The 22149-nt window shown below is 36.0% G+C and overlaps 1 protein-coding gene and 1 long non-coding RNA gene across 16 annotated transcripts in view; one reads left to right on the top strand and one right to left on the bottom strand.

Annotated features, from left to right (window-relative positions):
* The first annotated feature begins 10915 nt into the window (after nt 1–10915).
* Nucleotides 10916–14048, top strand: LOC137236005 (uncharacterized). The gene is made up of 4 exons (XR_010948201.1): nt 10916–11066; nt 11126–11844; nt 11901–12843; nt 12908–14048. It is a non-coding gene; the product is annotated as an uncharacterized lncRNA (long non-coding RNA).
* Nucleotides 14049–14892: 844 nt separating this feature from the next.
* LOC137236006 (transcription factor Adf-1-like) overlaps nt 14893–22149 on the bottom strand; it is a 46767-nt gene continuing 39510 nt past the window's right edge. For 7 of the 15 annotated variants that reach the window (XM_067758731.1, XM_067758730.1, XM_067758729.1 and 4 more), the window contains 4 exons: nt 16896–17064; nt 16682–16835; nt 16510–16622; nt 14893–16447 (listed from right to left, as the gene is read on the bottom strand). In XM_067758731.1, the coding sequence (XP_067614832.1) occupies nt 16350–16447; nt 16510–16622; nt 16682–16835; nt 16896–17040 (510 nt within the window). In that variant the 5' untranslated portion in view covers nt 17041–17064 and the 3' untranslated portion in view covers nt 14893–16349. Of the gene's footprint in view, nt 16448–16509; nt 16623–16681; nt 16836–16895; nt 17065–17100; nt 17355–22149 lie in introns of those variants that run through there. The other 8 variants (XM_067758736.1, XM_067758740.1, XM_067758734.1 and 5 more) reach the window with 3 other exon arrangements.

The following is a 22149-nucleotide window of genomic DNA, read 5'->3' on the forward strand; positions in this document are numbered from 1 at the left end:
ATGCTCCCAGTTTTCCATAAAAAATGTGGTCCAGAACATACATAAACATATTACTCAGATGCTTTAAATTGTACCAACGAGTGAAAAATGCTTTAAATAGTACCAACGAGGAAAACGGACCTTTTTCATTCAACTCCGTATATTTATTTCCTAAAAAAATAGAAAATTTGTAATTAAAAATCGCGATTTTTTTAAATAAATTACCTTTACTTCATAAAAAAAAAAATAGAAAATCTGGAATCAAAATGGCGCGATTGAAGTAATTGAGTCGTTTTTTATTTATACAAATTTTGAAGTCTGGTAGCGCCATAATTGCTCAATTCACTGCGTTTTCTTGCATATTTTTGGTAACAATTTTAATAATCTTAAACGAGCTCTAGGCCACACATTAAATAAAATACACACTTGTTGTGTATATTTAGCGATATATTTAGGTCGATATTTCGATTTCAATTTGAAATCATCTTCAGAAATTCTTGACTAGTCGACTAGGTGAAGTCAAGAATTCCTGAAGATGATTTCAAATTGAAATCGAAATATCGACCTAAATATATACAACAAGTGTGTGTATTTTATTTAATGTGTGGCCTAGAGCTCGTTAAAGATTATTAAAATTATTTCAATTCAAAGGACGAGAAAGCAACAAAAACAATATCTATTTTTGGTAACTTTAATATTAAATTCTGACCAAACTATAAGCCTCCTGTGGGTGGGGGTGATGTTTTTAGAAAGGGAGTCACCTCAAAAGTACTAAGGGCATGCCCTTGTATGAAGCTGATAGCCCAGACGAACTGGCATTGGTGAATGCGGCATATGGATATGACTGCTGCTTAATTAGTCACAGTCCAAATCATCTAGTTGTAAGCATTCAAAACTTAGGATTGGTGGAATTTCAAGTTTTGACAGCCTTTATACCTAATAAGCTCTTTTGACGATCAACAATGAAAACTTCCAAAATAATCTTCTGGGTAGCCAATTCATAATTACGCAAATAAACCACAGAATCCTCACGAATAACACATAAATCAATATTTTTTTAACACACTTTGATATGGAGCACTCGTCAACCGAAATTTGCGATAAACGAGGCTTCAAAAACTTATTGATATAGGCCGTTTTTCCTCTGTTGTTGGGTTTTGAAGCTTTTTGGCCGATAAATAAAATAATATGTAAGGCAAAATTTTTTACATTTTCATTTATTCTCCTACGCGTTTCGACGCTACCGCGCCTTCCTCAGGGAGATCTGTTTTATTATTTTCAAGATTATAATAAATAAATAACAATAAAAAATTGCACAATTAAACATCAACTCACATTTATATAAAAAATTTTTGTTTTTATAAATAATTTATCTCAATCAAAATGGTTCACAATTTTTTTGGTGGGAACAATCACAGGCATTATTAGATACCTAATCTACGTCTTCCTTGTTTCGCTTTTTAAACCATACTGTAATACTGCTGTATAAGCGCAGCTTATTTTGTCCAAGTCTTCCTTGAAGTTCATAACCTTGTGCAGTTGTTGTTGTATTCGTAGGCTTTCAAGTATTATTCTCGCATTTCCTCTATTCTCGATGTCTAATATTGTGGTATTTGAAAAATCTGCTTCCTGTTGTTTGTTGGTTAGTTGGTGCGCTAGCGCTGTTGTTGTCTTATTATTTTTCGCGTCTGCTATATGCTATCTAAGTCGTATCCCCAATGCGCGCTTTGTTGTTCCTATATAGCGTTGGTTGCAATTTTCGTTTTTATTTCCATTGCACTTTATTTCGTACACCACGTTACTTTGTTGTTCTTTGGCTATTGTGTCCTTTGTTTTTGTAAACACTTTATTTAAAGTGTAGTGTGGTTTGTGCGCGTATTTTATTTTTTCATTTTTTATCACTTTGCTGAGCGTCTGGTTGTTGGTTAGGCCTGGAATATATCTTATACCGATGTATCTTTTCTCCGTGCTGTCTCGACGTTGTGTAGGTCCAGTAGACTGCAATTTAAGTATCGTTGTATTAATTAATCTATTGATTACTGGGACTGGATAGCTGTTTTTCATAAGTATGGTTTTTATTTTCGTTTTATTACTTTCTTCAAAAATTTCGTCACTTAACAAAAATATCTTCTTGATGAGACTAGTCGCTGTGTTATTTTTTTGATACCAAGGGTGGTTCGAATGGTAATTTATTATTCTGCCAGGTGCCACTTCTTTGGCATATCAATTAAATGACAGGTAGCGGCCTTTATGTATTTCCAAATCTAGGAAGGCTATTTTGTTTTTGTTTTCTTTTTCCACCGTAAATTGAATTTTTGTATGTTGCGCATTTAGTACTTTTGTTTTCACTATAGCAAATATATCGTTTACATATTTCGCTATATATTTTATAAATATGCCATTTTCTTTTAATTCAGCTATGCTGTCGTCAATAATTTTATCCAATACAATGTCCGCTATTGTGAGCGACAACGGGCTGCCCATTGGCATGCCGTAAACCTGTTGGTAAATTTTATCATCGTATTTTAGGGAATTATTTTAGTCGTAAACAGAATTCAAGAATTAATTGGAATTGTTTTTCACCGATCTTGGTATGCGGTTCCAGTTCTTTCCATTTGTGCATTATGGTTTGTATCGCTAAGTGAATTGGAATATTAGTAAATAGCGAGATAACATCAAAAGGTACCAACATTTCGTCTTCTTCCAAAGTATAGGTTTTTAAGCGTTTCTTTTAATTTAAATTAATTTTTTATATTATAGTCTTCCGATATTATATGCTTTAATATGTTTCCAATAAATTTGGATAACTTATAGCAAGGTACATTAGTTGAAGATGAAATAGGCCTCAGAGGAGTATTTCGGTCGTGGATCTTTGGTAAGCCGTAAAGTCTGGGTGTGTTAGCTGCTGAACAAATAATTGGTATTTTTGTCTGTTTTAAATTTTTCCTTGCTTTAACAGATCGTTTACAACACTATTATTCTTCCGAATAAGCTGTTGTGTCGAATCGTTCCTCATTTCTTTATAGACAGTCTTGTCGCTAAGCAAACCCCCTCATTTTGGTCTCATAGTCACTCTTATTTCCTTTGTCGGCATATGTAATTATCACTCGGTCTTTATGCCGATTAAGAAAGGTCTTGGTATTTTCATAAGCTCTCATAATGAACTTTTCTTTTTCGTTGTTTTTAAGTTTGTTATGGTAGTTATTTATTTTTATCGCGACCTGGCTGCGTGTGATGTTCTTCTCTCTCTCATCCTCGATTTCTTGTATACCTTGTTCTAGGTCGGCAATTATATGAATAGGAGAGAGTGTTTTCCTAGATACGTGCAAGAAAAATTGTCTACCCAGCGACAGTAACCAGCAACACTCTTCTGGCACTGTGATGTCCGTTTCATTAACGAACCACTCTTCCTTAAACGTAAGTCCAAATATAATTCATTGCTCTTTTATAAGGTTCTTACGTTTTCTTTGATGTTTTTCTTCTGTTGTGGTAGTTACGATACATAACTGGTATTTAATAATATTTTCGTAGTCTTCTTCTTGTAACCTTCTTCTTAACGCTTCTTTATTATGTTTTAGATTATTTTTCAATATATTAATGTTTATGTTGGTCGCTTTTATTTCAATATTTTGTACTTTTCATATAAATTTTTAACTATTTTTTGCAGCTGTCAGGGTATTATCTAATTGAAAACCGTATGACAAGTTATTTACCTTCCCTTTTAAGTGTGGTGGTACAACGCCATAGTCTTTGCACTGTAGTAGAAACTTCAGCCGTTGTTGTTGTTTGACTAATTTTTTAGACGATTAATTGACCTGCTTTGTCATGTAGTGCGTACGCTCATCATCTTTTAGTTTTATATGTCGATAAAAGTGCTTCATGTTTATTGTTATGTAGATGTATGTGTTATAACTTCAGAAAAGGGTCTGGTTTTTTCGCTCACCGATTTGTAAGTTTTTGTTTTTCATTTGGGCCAATTTTTGAATTTGTAATTTTGTTGGGTTTTGGAGCTTTTTGGCCGATAAATAACATAATATGTATGGCAAAATTTTTTACATTTTCCTTTATCCTCCTACGCGTTTCGACACTACCGCGCCTTCCTCAGGGAGATATGTTTTATTATTTTTAAGATTATAATAAATAAATAACAATAAACAATTGCAAATTTAGATAAAAAAATTTTTATAAATAATTTATCTCAATCAAAATGGTTCACAATTTTTTGGTGGGAAAAATCACAGGCATTATTAGATACCTAATCTACATCTTCCTTGTTTCGCCATACTGTAATACTGCTGCTAGGAGGGTGGAGCCGTGTGTAGAAGTCCACGAAAGTGGGGAAAGCTTCTGACCGCCGTTCACCTGGGTATGGCCAGAGCGGTTCTTTTGCATGCGGTTCAAGCAGCTCACTACTGCCGGTCGCTTGCGGCCAAGTATCCTCCGTGAGCTAATGTGAGAAGGCGACAACCTGGCTAGGCCACTCTGACATAATCGGTTTAAGGGCTAGCCGTGGGAGATCTCATCGGCAGCGTCTGTACACCTCTAGGTGCGGCTGCAAGCGGGCGTCCGTCTTGGAGCAAGCGGCTCGCTATATAAACGTGCAAGTAATATTTACACCCCCGCTGGGCTTGGGACCCGCCACGTAAAACCATACTCCAATGAAATATAACAACAAGCCTCGGATAAATACACTCTCTATTGATGACGACCATGGCAAACGTTTGAAGGACAATGAATTGAGGGCATGAACCTGGAACGTCCGCTCCCTGAATGGGATTGGTGCAGATGCCCGGCTGGTTGATGTCCTCGTCAAAGCAAAATCTGACATCACCGCCATCCAAGAAATGCGTTGGACGAAGCAAGGAAGAAAGAAGATCAAAAATTGTGACATCTATTGGAGTGGTCGTACGAATAAGCGCAGCTTCGGCGTCGGATTCGTGGTGGGAGAGAGACTTTGTGGCCAAGTTCTGGCGTTCACACCTGTGGACGAACGTCTCGCCGCTATCCGAATAAAAGCAAAATTTTTTAATATATCATTCATCTGCGCCCATGCGCCGACAGAGGAGAAAGACGATGAGGTTAAAGGCACTTTTTATGAACAATTAGAACGCACATACGAGCGCTTGGCGACTTTAACGCCAGGGTGGGCAAAGAAGGTGTTTTTGGCCCTACAGTCGGAAAATTCAGCCTACACAATGAAACTTCTCCTAACGGACTGAGGCTGATTGACTTTGCCGGTGCTCGAAACATGATCATATCCAGCACGAGGTTCATGCATAAAAAGATACATCAAGCTACATGGCTGTCTCCTGATCGAAATACTCGCAATCAGATCGATAACGTTGTGATAGACGGACGGATGCCTCCAGTGTTTTAGATGTGGGCACGATCCGAGGACCTAACATCGACTCGGACCATTATTCGTTGCAGCCAAAATACGCACCCGCCTCAACGCGGCTAAAACCAAGGAACAAAAAACACAAGGAAAGCTTCAATCACAACAGACTGCCAATGATTTCGCAACTCGACTCTCACACCTGCTCTCTGAGAGCACAACTCATCCTGAAGGAATACAGGAGCAGTGGGAGCATATCTCCAAAGCACTTCGTAGTGCCGCCGAGGAAAAAATTGGTTACCGCCGGCCACGAAAAAACAACTGGTACGATGAAGAATGCCGCGTTGCAACCGAAAGAAAAGACGCTGCCTACAGGGCTACGTTAAAAGCGAGCGCGACAAGAGGAGTCTGTGAACGCTATCGTGAGTTTAAAAGGGAAGCGAGACGCCTTTTCAGGAAGAAACACGCAGAAGCAGAAAGGCGTGAGTGCAAGGAGCTTGAGCTGCTAGCCACCAGGAATAACGCCCGAAAATTCTACCAAAAAATACGGCGACAGACGGAAGATTTTAAGACCGGGGCAAACTCCTGTAGGAATGAAAACGGCGACCTTGTAACTGATGTCCAGAGAGTGCTTAGATTATGGAGGGAATACTTCTCTGCTCTCGTAAATGGAGGCAGCAATTCAGCGCGCAGAGATGAAGAACCCGATCCCGCAATCGATGATGATGGAATATATGTCCCCCCGCCCGATTATGACGAAGTTAGAATAGCAATAACCAGATTGAAAAACAACAAGGCCGTGGGCGCTGATGGATTGCCTGCGGAGCTATTCAAATACGGCGGCGAGGAGTTGGTAAGGCGCATGCAGCAGCTTCTTAGCAAAATATGGGCGGACGAGTACATGCCCGACGGTTGGAATCTAAGTGTTCTTTGCCCAGTCCACAAGAAGGGGGCTACTGCAAAATGCACCAACTATCGTGGAATCAGCCTTCTTAATATCGCATATAAGGTCCTTTCAAGTGTATTGTGCGAAAGATTGAAGCCCACCGTGAACCGGCTGATTGGACCTTATCAGTGCGGCTTCTGGTAAATCTACCATCGACTAGATTTTCACAATGCGCCAAATCTTGGAAAAAAACCGTGGAAAGAGAATCGACACACATCACCTCTTCGTCGACTTTAAAGCCGCCTTCGACAGCACGAAAAGGAGCTGCCTATATGCCGCTATGTCTGAATTTGGTTTCCCCGCAAAACTTATACGGCTGTGCAAAATGACGTTGAGCAACACCATCAGCTCAGTCAAAATTGGGAAGGACCTCTCCGAGCCGTTCGAAACTAAACGAGGTTTCAGACAGGGTGACCCCCTATCGTGCGATTTCTTTAATTTGATGCTGGAGAAAATTATACTAGCTGCAGAACTTAACCGCACTGGAACAATATACTATAAAAGCGTGCAATTACTGGCATATGCTGATGACATTGATATCATCGGCCTAAACACCCGCGCTGTTAGTTCTGCTTACTCCAAACTGGAAAAAGAAGCGGTAAGGACGGGTTTGGTAGTGAATGAGGACAAAACGAAGTACCTGCTGTCATACAGCAAAGAGTGAGCGCATCCGCGTCTTTACAACCACGCTACTGTTGGCAGCCATAATTTCGAAATAGTAAAAGACTTCGTTTATTTGGGAACCAGCATCAACACTAGCAACAACATCAGCGTTGAAATCCAGCGAAGAATCAATCTTGCCAATAAATGCTACTTTGGACTAGGTAGGCAATTGAAAAGTAAAGTCCTCTCTCGGCGAACGAAAATCATACTCTACAAGTCACTTATCGTACCCGTCCTGCTATATGGGGCAGAAGCATGGACCATGACAACAGCAGATGAAGCGGCTTTGGGAGTGTTCGAGAGAAAAGTTCTTCGAAAGATTTATGGACCTCTACGCGTTGGCGATGGCGAGTACCGAAGAAGATTTAATGATGAGCTGTACGAGCTATACGCAGACATCAACATAGTCCAGCGAATTAAAACGCAGCGGCTGCGCTGGCTAGGCCATGTTATGCGAATGAAAGATGATGCTCCGGCCAAGAAAGTGTTTCTATCGGAACCCGCCAATGGAAGCAGAGGTAGAGGGCGGCTCCCACTCCGTTGGAAGGACGATTTAAACCCCCTTGGTGTGACCAATTGCCGCCGGTTGGCGGAGCGAAGGAGCGACTGGCGCGCCTTGTTGGACGGCCATAACCGTTTAGACGGTTAAGCGCCAATTAAGTAAGTAAGTAAGTAATACTGCTGTATAAGCGCAGCTTATTTTGTTCAAGTCTTCCTTGAAGTTCATAAGTTGTGTAATTGTTGTAGAATTCGTAGGCTTTCAAGTGTCATTCTCGCATTTCCTCTATTTTCCATGTCTAATATTGTGGTGTTTGAAAAATCGGCTTCGTGTTTTTTGTTGGTTAGCTGGTGTGCTAGCGCTGTTGTTGTCTTATTATTTTTCGCGTCTGCCATATGTTCGCTAAGTCGTATCGCCAATGCGCGCTTTGTTGTTCCTATATAGCGTTGGTTACAATTTTCATTTTTATTTCCATTGCACTTTATTTCGTACACCACGTTGTTCTTTGGCTATTGTGTTCTTTGTTTTTGTAAAAACTTTATTTAAAGTGTAGTGCGGTTTGTGCGCGTATTTTATTTTTTCATTTTTTATCACTTTGCTGAGCGCCTGGTTGTTGGTTAGGCCTGGAATATATCTTATACCGATGTATCTTTTCTTCGTTCTGTCTCGACGTTAAGTAGGTCCAGTAGACTGCAATTTAAGTATCGTTGTATTAATTAATCTATGTATCACTAGGACTGGATAGCTGTTTTTCATAAGTATGGTTTTTATTTTCGTTTTATTACTTTCTTCAAAAATTTCGTCACTTAACAAAAATATCTTCTTGATTAGACTAGTCGCTGTGTTATTGTTTTGATACCAAGGGTGGTTCGAATGGTAATTTATTATTCTGCCAGGTGCCACTTCTTTGGCATATCAATTAAATGACAGGTAGCGGCCTTTATGTATTTCCAATTCTAGGAAGGCTATTTTGTTTTTGTTTTCTTTTTCCACCGTAAATTGAATTTTTGTATGTTGCGCATTTTGTACTTTAAGTATGTTTTCCACGTCCTTTGTTTTCACTATAGCAAATATATCGTCTACATATTTCGCATATGCCATTTGTTTTTAATTCAGAAAATAAAAACCATACTTATGAAAAACAGCTATCCAGTCCCAGTAATCAATAGATTAATTAATACAACGATACTTAAATTGCAGTCTACTGGACCTACACAACGTCGAGACAGCACGGAGAAAAGATACATCGGCATAAGATATATTCCAGGCCTAACCAACAACCAGGCGCTCAGCAGAGTGATAAAAGATGAAAAAATAAAATACGCGCACAAACCACACTACACTTTTAATAAAGTGTTTACAAAAACAAAGGACACAATAGCCAAAGAACAACAAAGTAACGTGGTGTACGAAATAAAGTGCAATGGAAATAAAAACGAAAATTGCAACCAACGCTATATACGAACAACAAAGCGCGCATTGGGGATACGACTTAGCGAACATATGGCAGACGCGAAAAATAATAAGACAACAACAGCGCTAGCACACCATCTAACCAACAAAAAACACGAAGCAGATTTTTCAAACACCACAATATTAGACATCGAGAATAGAGGAAATGCGAGAATGACACTTGAAAGCCCGTATGCGCGATGTTTGTAATCACATTTTGGTGCATACACATACGTTGTTCCGTGGTCAAAGGCCTACCATAGAAACCTACAATTACACCGCATATAAAACCTCATTTCTCCTTGTCACACCGAATGCCACTTGCGACGTTGTCCAAAGCGCCGCCCTGATTTATTTGCTTCTCTTCAGACATGGTTTTGTCAATTTCACCATTAAGAGGCCCATCCATGTACTTCCCAAATTTTTGTTTTGTGGAATTTTTTTAAAGTTTGTAACACATTTAAATTGCCACACGTTCTGATAAAACTCCAATAATACATAACTGCAAAATGCTCTTGATATGCAATTTTTCTTAATAAAATTTTCACAGAACAATTGGAAAATCTCGAACAATAGCAAAAAAAAAACCGCTGGATTCTATTCAGTCAGTGAGTGCATACTTTAGACGATTTCCCAAGAGAAATCAATAAATATCCCAATTAGTTGTAGCGCCGGTAGTACCATATAAAGCATTTTCACAGCAACTTTAAAAATATTATTTATACTTATTTGAGTTAACGTAGGTTTTTGCGTTTTCGCTGTCTGCAATTACTAGTCAAAGTAAGCGAGCCTTCTCACTGTGTTATTTTCAAAGTGTAATAATTTACTTATTTATTTATATATTAACTATATTTATATATTTGAGTTTTTTATTAAATTTTACCTAGGTTAGTTCGAATTATTTTATTATTTATTATAAGCAGTGCTGCTCAAAATTTTTTATATGGAAGTACGAATCACAATACATGTACAAAATTGTATGTGTACTGAAACTTTTTTGTATTTAAAAAATTCTAATTAAAAAAATTTTAATTGTTTGAGGTCGGCAAAAGTTGAATATATGGTTTCATGTTACAAAATATTTGCTTAAAATATTACGACAATAGTTATATCACCAATATACAAGAGCCAATTAATTCTGAAAGTAACGAAAAATTACATTGACCTCTAGCTCAAGTTTTGAGGGAACATATTCTACATACATACATATATAGTCGGAATTTGGTTTCCAATAATCATCCTAAAAGTGAATGTGGAGATTTCAGCGAACGTTGGAAATTGGAATTGAGTTTAAAAACTTATAAAATGCTTAATTAGAGGGCTCCGCGTGGTTTGTTTTAAATTTGTGTTAAAATTTACATACATATATTAGCAACAGAGATTACTGAGGTCCTGAAATACCATTTGAATTTAATAAAATGTTTAACAAGTAAATGATAGGCATGGTTACTTTACGGTTCGCCCCATTTCAAAAAATGTCTCATAAACAAGAAAAGTAATATACTGAATTCAAATAAAAAGTCACAGAAACTACCCCATAGTTCCTAACTATATACAAATCCCATTTTAGTACTTTTTCGATAGAAAGAGACATACTCATATGTAGCCGCAGCTTGTTAAAGCTGGTAGCAGTTTTTTTGTCGATTTTATAACTGAAAATCTAGCTATTAACGAACTTATATTTATTTGGCACTCTATGTCGAGTTCTGAACCAGAATTTTGTATCACTAGTTACCGACTTCCCTTGAGGGTAATTAACTAATATGAGTATCATATGAAGTTAGAATAAACTCCTCTTGTTTTGGTATAGTTTTGCTTACATTCTTCGGTCATATAGTGATATATTTAGTTATAGGTTATAGTTGAAGTTAGCCTTAAAAGCCAAATTAAACTTCCTTAACCCTAACGCCATAGTCGTAACCATACCCATATCCATAGCCATCTCTATTGTGATCGATTAATGGTGCCATAACCGTAAACAGCTGACCATTGCTGTCATGAGCTGGGAATGTTTTGTTTATGAAAAGTGATTGTGCAAAGTGATTGCAAAATTTTGTAATTCTTAATCAAAATAAAGTAAAAGAAAACATTTTTAATAGTATTTTTATTAATACTGCAACAAATTGGGTGCACATGTACATAGTGAAAAAATTAGGTGGTGAATAAAGCCCCATATCTACATGTACCACAATGTAAGTTGTTCACATATTACAAGTTTAACAAATTAATAAGGAGTTCTGTATTCTTACAGATTTAATTAAATATAGCACTACATATAGGCGAAGATTTATATACTTTGAGTGCAAGGACGTGAATTTGACAGTAATATCTTCAAATAAAACACGGAAACTGTCACACAAAACCTTTTGGCGCATAGAACCGGCTGCCGTGGGAAGTGCATTAATACTCTGCCGTTATATTTGGTAGGGTCTGTTAGGGATTGACGGTTGACCACATATTACCAACACCAGCAAAGAGGTTGCATATCCTGTTTGTGTTGGTCGACCAATTGCTTCATCTCCTCATTGAGAGCAATAATTTTCTTATCTCCTGGGTTGGGGTTTCGTCTGCCGGCAATTCCTTGCTATCGCATCTATGAACCGCAATATATATAATGGATAATTAAGAAAGAAGTAAATGAAACATATATATTTATTCCTGTTTAAGCTAACATGAGCAGTGACGAAGAAATTGACATCTTGTTCCTCAGCATAATGGCGTTATATGCTAAAAGAAAGAAATTAAGACAAAAAAGACAATGGCATGCTCGCCCCATTAATGCTAATAGGACTCATGCCGGATATCACCAAAAAACTTTCTTAAGAATTAGGGATATGGACGAAAGCGAGTTTTTGCGCATACAAGAAAGTCCCTGCCGGTTTATGACACTTTTTTAAAACTAATGGCTCCATCACTAACCAAATTCAAACAACAAATTGGTGTGGAAGAACGTTTATCCATTACACTTCAGTAAAAAATTCCCAGATATTAACATCGTATATTGTATTAATTAGTATGATTTTTAGGTACTTGGCACATGGTATTCCTTTCAAAAAAATAGCTTGGAGCCACAAAATTGGAAAGAGCACTGTGAGGATGATTGTGTTGGAGACTTGCGAGGCTATCTGGCAAACGCTTTCCCAATATATTTAGGTGAACCCACAGAGCAGCAATACAAAGATATAACCACTGACTTTTCCCAAATGTGGAATATGTCAAATTGTGTAGGTGCTATTGATGGAAATCACGTTGCTATAAAATGCCCTCCGAAGTCAGGATCACTGTTTTTTAATTATAAAAAGTTTTTCAGCATAGTCTTGTTGGCAGCATGCGATGATAAATACAAATTTACCGCTGTAAGCGTAGGAGCTTATGGAAGTCAAAGCGATGGAGGCATTTTTCATGCAACAAGGTTTGGGGAAGATCTGTTGGAAAATCGATTACCACTTCCACCAGATACTCCTCTTCCATTATCGTCACAACCCTTTCCGCATTTCTTCGTTGGAGATTGTGAATTTCCCTTAAAAAACAATCTAATGAAACCATATCCGGGAATGAATACGACAAGGGAACAGCGAGTTTTTAATTACAGACTGTCGCGGGCCCGCCGCGTTATAGAAAACGCTTTTGGGATTTTGACTGCGCGATGGAGAGTATTGAAAACTACAATGGAGTTTTATCCTGAAAATGCAGAAAAAATCGTACTCGCATGTTTAGTGCTGCATAATTTCATTATGTTCCACGATACTAGTCGGTGGTATTGCCCAGAAAATTACACTGACAGAGAAGGGGCGAGTGCAGAATGCAGGAACGAACTAAGAACTTGTGGAGGTCCGCTGCGGACAGTACACTCATGTCGAAGAAGGGGTCGAAATAGTGCATACGAGTATCGAGAATACCTTACCAACTACTTTATGACCGATGGTACAGAAGCATTTCAAAATCACATCGAGTAATATATTTCAGGAGGTAAGAACCGAACTTATATACAATTATCTAGAAGTTATTTTACATTTTGACTACGTCCTTATAGATCATTTCGCCGGAAGGCGGATACACAACAAAACAAAGCAACAACTATTGGTGCTGCACAAACACAATGCTGCTACAAAATCATAAGCTTTCCAAATTATTTTAACATATAATAATATAATTTATTTCTTTTTTTTCTGTATACATACAGTAAAGAACAATACTTCCTATATTTTTAAAACATATATTATGGTTTTTTATATAGAAAGTTAGCTCAAATAATTTCACTAAATCAAAAATTGCAATTCTGCCTCTTGTATATTAAATAGAGCATAATATAATACCACAAAGTTTGTATTGTGCATTCTTATTCTAGTTTTGCACTTTAGTGTTTACACATACTAATATTTAGTATGAAATGGAAAATGCAAAATTCAGATTAAATATTTTGCCGGAAAATGAAAAATGTAATTCAACATTTTGAAGGAAAACAAAAAAAATTTTTAAATACATATTTTTTGCACTTTCATAAATACGCAAATTTAGTTCATATAAATAAATATATGTAGCTTTAAAAATCCGTCACGAACTTTCAAACTTTTGGAGCAGAATTTTTAGAAAATCTCTTGTAAGCAAATTTTTTTTCTTATTCAATTTTGTTATAATAATGTGCAAGTTAGAAAGTGTTAAATTTTCATCCACTAATGCGTCAAAAAAAATCTATGTTTAAGCTATTACTAACCAATGGGCAACAAAGCTGCATACTCAAAGATTACCTAAAAATCTATTCTGGCATTTGTGTAAACTTTGAAACTTTTATATACATATACGATTTTTGTTATAGATTATGCTATATTTTAAATGAATATCAATAATAACACATACAGCTGTGAACACGACAATAGCAGTGTGAATTATAAACGCTATTTTTTTCTTTTATTTATTTTCGCTAATTTTAGAAACAACTTCAATGAATTCTATAACCAAACACACGTAAACTAATTTCGAAAACATTTGCGGGAAAATGCGAAAATTCGAACGGTGTTAAAAAATCTTCATGCAGATTTCAAACTTTTATTTAGAGTTTTCAGAATTTTTTTTAGTATGAAGTTTTGTAGTCCAATCAATTTTAGTATAACAAATTGCATGTTTCAAGTCCCTCAAAAATCGCATTGATTTTTTGCCAATTTTTTTTCAAAGAGTGTTTTAGATTTGGTTCCATACAAAGAGTAAATATTTATATGGAAGAAAATCTTAAAAACCCTTTGAAAAAAAATTGGCAAAAATCAATACAATTTTTGAGAGACTTGAAACATGCAATTTGTTATACTAAATTGATTGGACTACAAAATTTCATACTAAAAAAAATTCTGAAAACTCTAAATAAAAGTTTGAAATTTGCATGAAGATTTTTTAACACCTTTCGAATTTTTGCATTTTCCCGAAAATGTTTTGGAAATAAATTTACATGTGTTTGGTTATACAATTCATTGAAGTTATTTCTAAAATTAGCGAAAATAAATAAAAGAAAAAAATAGCGTTTATAATTCACACTGCTATTGTCCTGTTCACAGCTGTATGTGTTATTATTGATATTCATTTAAAATATAGCATAATCTATAATAAAAATCGTATATGTATATAAAAGTTTCAAAGTTTACACAAATGCCAGAATAGATTTTTAGGTAATCTTTGAGTATGCAGCTTTGTTGCCCATTGGTTAGTAATAGCTTAAACATAAATTTTTTTTGATGCATTAGGGGATGAAAATTTAACACTTTCTAACTTGCACATTATTATAACAAAATTGAATAAGTAACAAAGTTGCATACAAGAGATTTTCTAAAAATTCTGCTCAAAAAGTTTGAAAGTTCGTGACGGATTTTTAAAGCTACATATATTTATTTATATGAACTAAATTTGCGTATTTATGAAAGTGCAAAAAATATGTATTTAAAAAATTTGATGAAGTTATTTCTACCATTAACAAAAATAAATAAAAGGAGAAAATAATTGATAAAATACATCAATAATTTTCACTGCTATTTTAGTGCTCGCTGTACATCAATATATTTAACGAATAGAACTATTTTCACTATTAATATGTGCAGGTGTGTACATATCTACTATTATAAAAATTTAAGTTCTTATGTGTGTTTCTTTGTTACATTATCACAATTCAATATTCACCATATTTTTTATACTCGAATTAACGTATTATTATATTAGGATAGGTCAACTTTCATGTTACATGCAATACAACATATAATATATTAATAAATAAAGAAATTAATGTATCACAATTCGATTTTCAGTCTACATTTTGTACTTTCTTAGGAATCTCACATATATCTACATACAAAAATAGTAGCAAAAATTATTGCAACATTTTATCGATTATTTGTTTCTTTTATTTAATTTTATTAATAATCTCGAACAATAGCAAAAAAAAAAAACCCCGCTGGGTTCTATTCAGTCAGTGAGTGCATACTTTAGACGATTTCCCAAGAGAAATCAATTAATATCCCAATTAGTTGTAGCGCCGGTAGTACCATATAAAGCATTTTCACAGCAACTTTAAAAATATAATTTATACTTATTTCAGTTAACGTAGGTTTTTGCGTTTTCGCTGTCTGCAATTACTAGTCAAAGTAAGCGAACCTTCTCACTGTGTTATTCTCAAAGTGTAATAATTTACTTATTTATTTATATATTAACTATATTTATTTTTAAATATATATTTGAGTTTTTTATTAAATTTTACCTAGGTTAGTTCGACTTATTTTATTATTTATTATAAGCAGTGCTGCTCAAAATTTTTTATATGGAAGTGCGAATCACAATACATGTACAAAATTGTATGTGTACTGAAACTTTTTGTATTTAAAAAATTTTAATTGTTTGAGGTCGGCAAAAGTTGAATATATGGTTTCATGTTACAAAATATTTGCTTAAAATATTACGTCAATAGTTATATCACCAATATACAAGAGCCAATTAATTCTGAAAGTAACGAAAAATTACATTGACCTCTAGCTCAAGTTTTGAGGGAACATATTCTACATACATACATATATAGTCGGAATTTGGTTTCCAATAATCATCCTAAAAGTGAATGTGGAGATTTCCGCGAATGTTGGAAATTGGAATTGAGTTTGAAAACTTATAAAATGCTTAATTAGAGGGCTCCTAGTGGTTTGTTTTAAATTTGTGTTAAAATTTACATACATATATTAGCAACAGATATTACTGAGGTCCTGAAATACCATTTGAATTTAATAAAATGTTTAACAAGTAAATGATAGGCATTTTCAAAAAATGTCTCATAAACAAGAAAAATAATATACCGAATTCAAATAAAAAGTCACAGAAACTACCCCATAGTTCCTAACTATATACAAATCCCATTTTAGTACTTTTTCGATAGAAAGAGACATACTCATATGTAGCCGCAGCTTGTTAAAGCTGGTAGCAGTTTTTTTGTCGATTTTATAACTGAAAATCTAGCTATTAACGAACTTATATTTATTTGGCACTCTATGTCGAGTTCTGAACCAGAATTTTGTATCACTAGTTACCGACTTCCCTTGAGGGTAATTAACTAATATGAGTATCATATGAAGTTAGAATAAACTCCTCTTGTTTTGGTATAGTTTTGCTTACTTGTAGATAGCAGCTCAGGTAAAGTGGGAGTTGCAGGGCGTGACTCGCAAACGGTGGGTGTACTTTTGCCACCTTCAACACTTCTGTTTATATTTTGAGAGCTCTGTCGCATTCTGTTGTAATAGAAAATTTGTTCATAATCAAACATGTTAAGTAATTCCATTATACTTACGGTCGGGGTATAATGTGGGCTCTTAAGAACTGAAGATTCTCTAAGAAAACCCACTGCCTTCCATCAGACGCGCCACTTCCTGAAGTATTTTTACTGCTTCTTATCTCCTTTTTAAAACGCTCTCGTAAATACCCCCATCTTACTGCTACTGCCACTATTGGGAATAATCATACCTAAGTACGCATATATTATAATATCATTCATTATTACTTACCATCCACACCTAAATTCTCTGCTATGTCCTTCCAAGCGGCACTTTTTTTATTTGCGTCCTTAAAATCCCGGCTTGCCTTGTCATAAAGGCATGGGAAATCGCGTACAAATTCAATTAATTTGAAGTCATCCATTATGATCTGCATAAACAATAAACGAAATTAATTTGCCTTTAAAATAAACAAAACAATAGAATTTTTTATTACCAAAACAAAAAAGCGGAAAACACAAAAAAATTATATAGACATACACAAAATGGCAAAAAAAATAGGCGAATGAACAATCAGCTGTTTGTGGGTATGGCAGAAAACCAAAATTCAATTGGTTGGCTATGGTATGGTTATGGCGTTATCGTTATGGTATGGCACCATTAATCGATTACATTTCCATAAGGTAGGTTCGATCAGCTGTTTTATCTGGTTATGGCTTTATGGTTATAAGTCACCATTAATCGGGCCTTAAGCTATGTTAGGCGTAAGCAATGTTACTAAGATGTTACTAACAGAAAATTGGAGTTATGTTACATACATATGTTAAGTTACATACATTGTCATAAAGTAAGAGATCAAATTAAATAAGGAATAAAAAGACAAGACGATTAGCGTTAAGTTTGAATGTAACGGTTGAAAAATAAAGTTTCAGTTCTTGACTTAACATCGAAGAGGCATGTTTTACTTATGATACTTGACTGGCGACGAGGAAAACAAAGACATAATTTGGCAAGAGTCATTCATGTTAAAGCTAAAGTGCAAATAAAGTTAAATTTTTTATCGTGGTACGTGTTTATTGTTTAAAGAAAAACAAATTTAATAAAAGACATTGACAAAAAAAAAAGAAAATTTTAAAACTTCAGTTTTAACTATGAACTGAGTGTAAGTATTGAAACTATTAAAACATAATAAATAAGTGGCAAAAAATTAAAACTACTCTATATCAAGAAAAAGTGAAATAAAAACGTTAAAAGATTATTGACTATTTAAGTAAAAAGAATACAAATAAATCATAAAAATAAGTCAAATTAAAACTTTACCTAAAAGAAAAAAGAATACAAATTTTTTTCACTATCCCGTTTGTTGAGTAAACGAACCTGTAACCGACTGTTTATTTGATTTTATTGTATCTGTTAATACAGATAAAAACTCCACTCCACATATTATACGTACTTTACTGGGTCTTTTATTTTCAATATTTGGACATAAAACGGAGTTCTGTTATACTTGCATTGAATTCCCAACATCTTTATTATTTATTTGATTTGCCAAATAAATCGTTTATGCCTCGTCGCAGCGAGAGATTAAAAAATCGTAACAAGGAAATGTCCTCAGAAAAACTTAATGCCACTCTTAGCGATGAGGAACAAGAAAAAACAATAGTAGAACAAAACGAAGCTACTGAACTTCACCAGAAAATTGCAGAATTGCAGCATTTGTTGCAAGAATCCAATATAAAGAATGCTAAACTCGAACAGCTGTTTACGCCAACAACAGCCCCTTCAAGTTTTCCAGCACATATTTTAACTTTGCCGAATTCATTCACCACGAGCATGCCTGTGTCAACGTTCTTGCCGCATATGCCTGCACCCGCCATGTCAACTGTGCCGACATACTCCACTATAGGATATGCAGCGACTACAACTCCCCACGCCATGTCAACTGTGCCTATATACACTACTGCAGGATATGGAGCTATCCTATCCTCTAACGCCACGTCAATTCCGCCGACGTACTCTAAATGGGGACACGTAAGTGTACCAACTGCCAACACCACGTCAACTCTGCCGACGTACCAATATACGTTTCCAATTGCGACTAATCGACCAGCAGTGTTCGAGCATTCATGTTTACCGTATACGTCTACATACTTTATGCCGATAGGACCACCGTCAACCGCCTGGACGAATCCTGCCACAATGCCTATAAGCTCAACAACGCCGCTCCAGATGAGCAATCCACCTCAACAATACAGCCACGTCATACGTAAGTTACAAGATCTCCCAGAATTTTCAGGTTTGCCAGAGCAATGGCCTATGTTTGCCATCGCATACAAAGAAACAACAGATGCCTATCGCTACACGAATCTAGAGAATTTGACACGGCTGCAGAAGGCGCTTAAGGGCGCAGCAAAATCGAAAGTTGAAGCCTTTTTAATACACCCAGATAGCATTAACATGGTCATGAACACATTGGAGATGCACTATAGAAGGCCACAAATACTGATTAAGAGTCAATTAGCGAAAACGAGAGCCTTCCCACAGATTTCAAATTCGAGAATTTCCGATATGGTTGATTATAGTACAATGGTGTCGAATCTGACAGTATTTTTGCAGAATGCATGTGCAATACCACATCTGCATAATCCAACACTTTTAGATGAGCTTGTAGGTAAGTTGCCTTTATTAAAAAGAGAAGAGTGGGTACGTTACATATATACAAATAGAACGGATTATCCGAGTATAATGGATTTTAGCCAGTGGTTACAAAATGTCGCCATGTTCATATCAATCGCCGCAGATACTGAGCCAACTAAGACTGATGCAGTGCTCAATACACGAAGAGATAGAATCTCCAAGCCTACATACGCAATCACTACCGAAGAAAAGGAACAGGTGTGCTTTCTTTGCCACGAACAGCACGATATTTACCAATGCACAAAGTTTTGCCGCAGTCTTGTTGGTGAAAGATGGAAAATAGCCAAAACAAATCGTCTTTGTTTTTGTTGCCTTCGTGGTGGTCAAAATTTAACAAATTGTACAAAACGCCGTGAATGTGGTATTAATTATTGTAAGAAATATCACCATCCACTGTTGCACGAAGAATGTAAACAAACAGCTGCTATTGACAAAAACAGCAACACAGAGAAAATGTCAAATGCAGTGAGAGAAGAAGTGAATCCAAATGAAACTACGAACGTTGGCACTATATTTGAAAATTAATTTAATAAGAAAACGCTATTTAAATTTTTTCCAGTGATAATAAAAGGCCCAAAGGGGTGCCGTAAAGTTATAGCATTCATAGACGACGGCTCAAAAATTTCTCTTATCGAAGAACAAATTGCCAAATCAGTTGGGTTAAAAGGGCCAGCTGACTTACTGTCACTGCGATGGATTGGTGGTAAGACAACAAGCGAAGTATCTCAACGCTTGAATATTGAGATTTCAAGTGCAAATATTTCTACTAATACCTTTGAAATGAGAAATGTTAAAAAAAAAATAAAAAAATGTTAGAACCACAAAAATTAGAATTACCTTCGCAAACATTAGATTTGGAAAATTTTAGAAATAAATTTGATTGTTTAAAAAATTTGCCCGCCGAAGACTATGTTGACGTTTTGCCGCAAATGTTAATAGATATTCCACATATACAGCTTGTACGGCCAATATAAGTTATTAATTTAGATGAACATTTTGCAGTACACAAAGCAAAATTAGGTTACATACTTTTTGGTTCTAATGAAGATAGTTCCGAAGAATTTGTTTGTCGTATCGATTGTGAGCAAGACAGTTATAATAAAATTCAGCAACAAGTGGCCGAATACTTTACTATTGAAGATTTCGGTGTAAAGCCGTTGAAGCCAATTATTTCGGAAGCTGACAAGCGAACCGAACGAATACTTTTAGAGACGGCACAGCGGTCTGGAAACCAATATGAAACCGGTTTACTATGGAGAAAAGACCATGTTGAATTTCAAGAGAGCTACTCTCTGGCTTTGAGTCGCTTGCAAATAATTGAGAGAAAGATAAGAAATGATAATGACCTCGCCGAATGGTATAAGGGTACAATCGATAGTTACATTGCCAAATCGTATGCAAGAAAGTTGTCAGTTAATGAAGTGAAATTAGTGAAACCACATACATTGTATCTGCCGCACTTCTCTGTATGTAACGTAAATAAAGAGAACAAGAGACGTTTAGTGTTTGATGCTTCCGCATGAATTAGTGGTGTATCATTCAACTCGCGATTAATTAAAGGTCCGAATACCTACCAGCCACAGCCTTACAGCAATTATATTTAAATTCCGTCAGGGTAAAATAGGGTTTTGTGCGGATATATGCGAAATGTTTCACTGCGTGTAAATAAGAGAAGACGATCAGACCGCTCAAACATTCTTATGGAGAAGCGGCAATCAATCAGTAGAACCAGATGTTTATGTAATGAGCGCAATGATCTTTGGATCAGTCAGGTCCCCAGGCTCAGCACAATACGTTAAAAATATAAATGCTGAGAATTGGGCGGGCATGCGTAAAAGGGCGAAAGAAGCAATAATAAAACGTCATTATGTAGACGATTATGTCGACAGTTTTGACAGTGTTGACGAGGCGATAGATGTGGCAAGCGATGTTTTGGACATTCACGATAAAGCAGGTTTTGAACTACGAGGATTTTTGTCTAACTAGATAAAAGTTCGCGATTCTTTGAATAAAACACCAACAGGATCAGGCGATGTTTTAACGAGCATGTTTAATAGCGAAACAGTGACTGAAAAGGTATTGGGCATGTTTTGGCGCCCGGAAAACGATGAGTTTTGTTTTGTATTGAAGTTTGCGAAGATATCACCAGCAGTCCTAAGTGGCAAGCGCCGTCCCACTAAAAGTGAGGTACTGGGCCTTACAATGTCCATATTCGATCCATGCGGGTTTTTGGCTAACGTAGTTATAAAATCAAAGATACTCCTGCAAGAGTGTGGAGAGTAAATGTGGGTTGGGATACAGCAATCCCAGATGATATTTACCAAAGGTGGTATGACTGGTACTTGGAGTTATCAAATGTCGAAAAAATAGGCGTACCAAGGTGTTACCATAGCAATTTTACTGATATTAGCTCTCATATCGACTTGCACGTTTTCGTTGATGCGAGTGAAGTGGCTTTTTCCGCCGTGGTTTATTGGCGGATTTCTAGTCAAAAGGTAGTCGATGTAGTATTCGTAGCTGGGAAGTCGAGGTGTAGTCCGATTAAACCCCTGTCGATTCCCAGATTAGAGCTGCAAGCAGCAGTACTGGGTGTTAAATTGTCGAATGCAATTGTTGAAAGCCACGATGTGAAGCCAAGGAAGATAGTTTTTTGGTCTGATTCAAAAACGGTCATAAATTGGATAAGGTCTGACAGTCGATGCTACAAGCAATTTGTGGCACACCGCATCGCAGAAATTTTAGATTCAACAAACGTTGAGCAATAGAAGTGGGTACCCGGGTCATTGAATCCCTCTGACGATGCGACCCGAGCAAATACAAAGAAACAGACGATCAGCTCGCGTTGGAT

This window comes from Eurosta solidaginis, unplaced genomic scaffold (assembly GCF_040869045.1).
Source record: "Eurosta solidaginis isolate ZX-2024a unplaced genomic scaffold, ASM4086904v1 ctg00001206.1, whole genome shotgun sequence".
In the NCBI taxonomy this organism is placed as follows: Eukaryota; Metazoa; Arthropoda; class Insecta; order Diptera; family Tephritidae; genus Eurosta; species Eurosta solidaginis.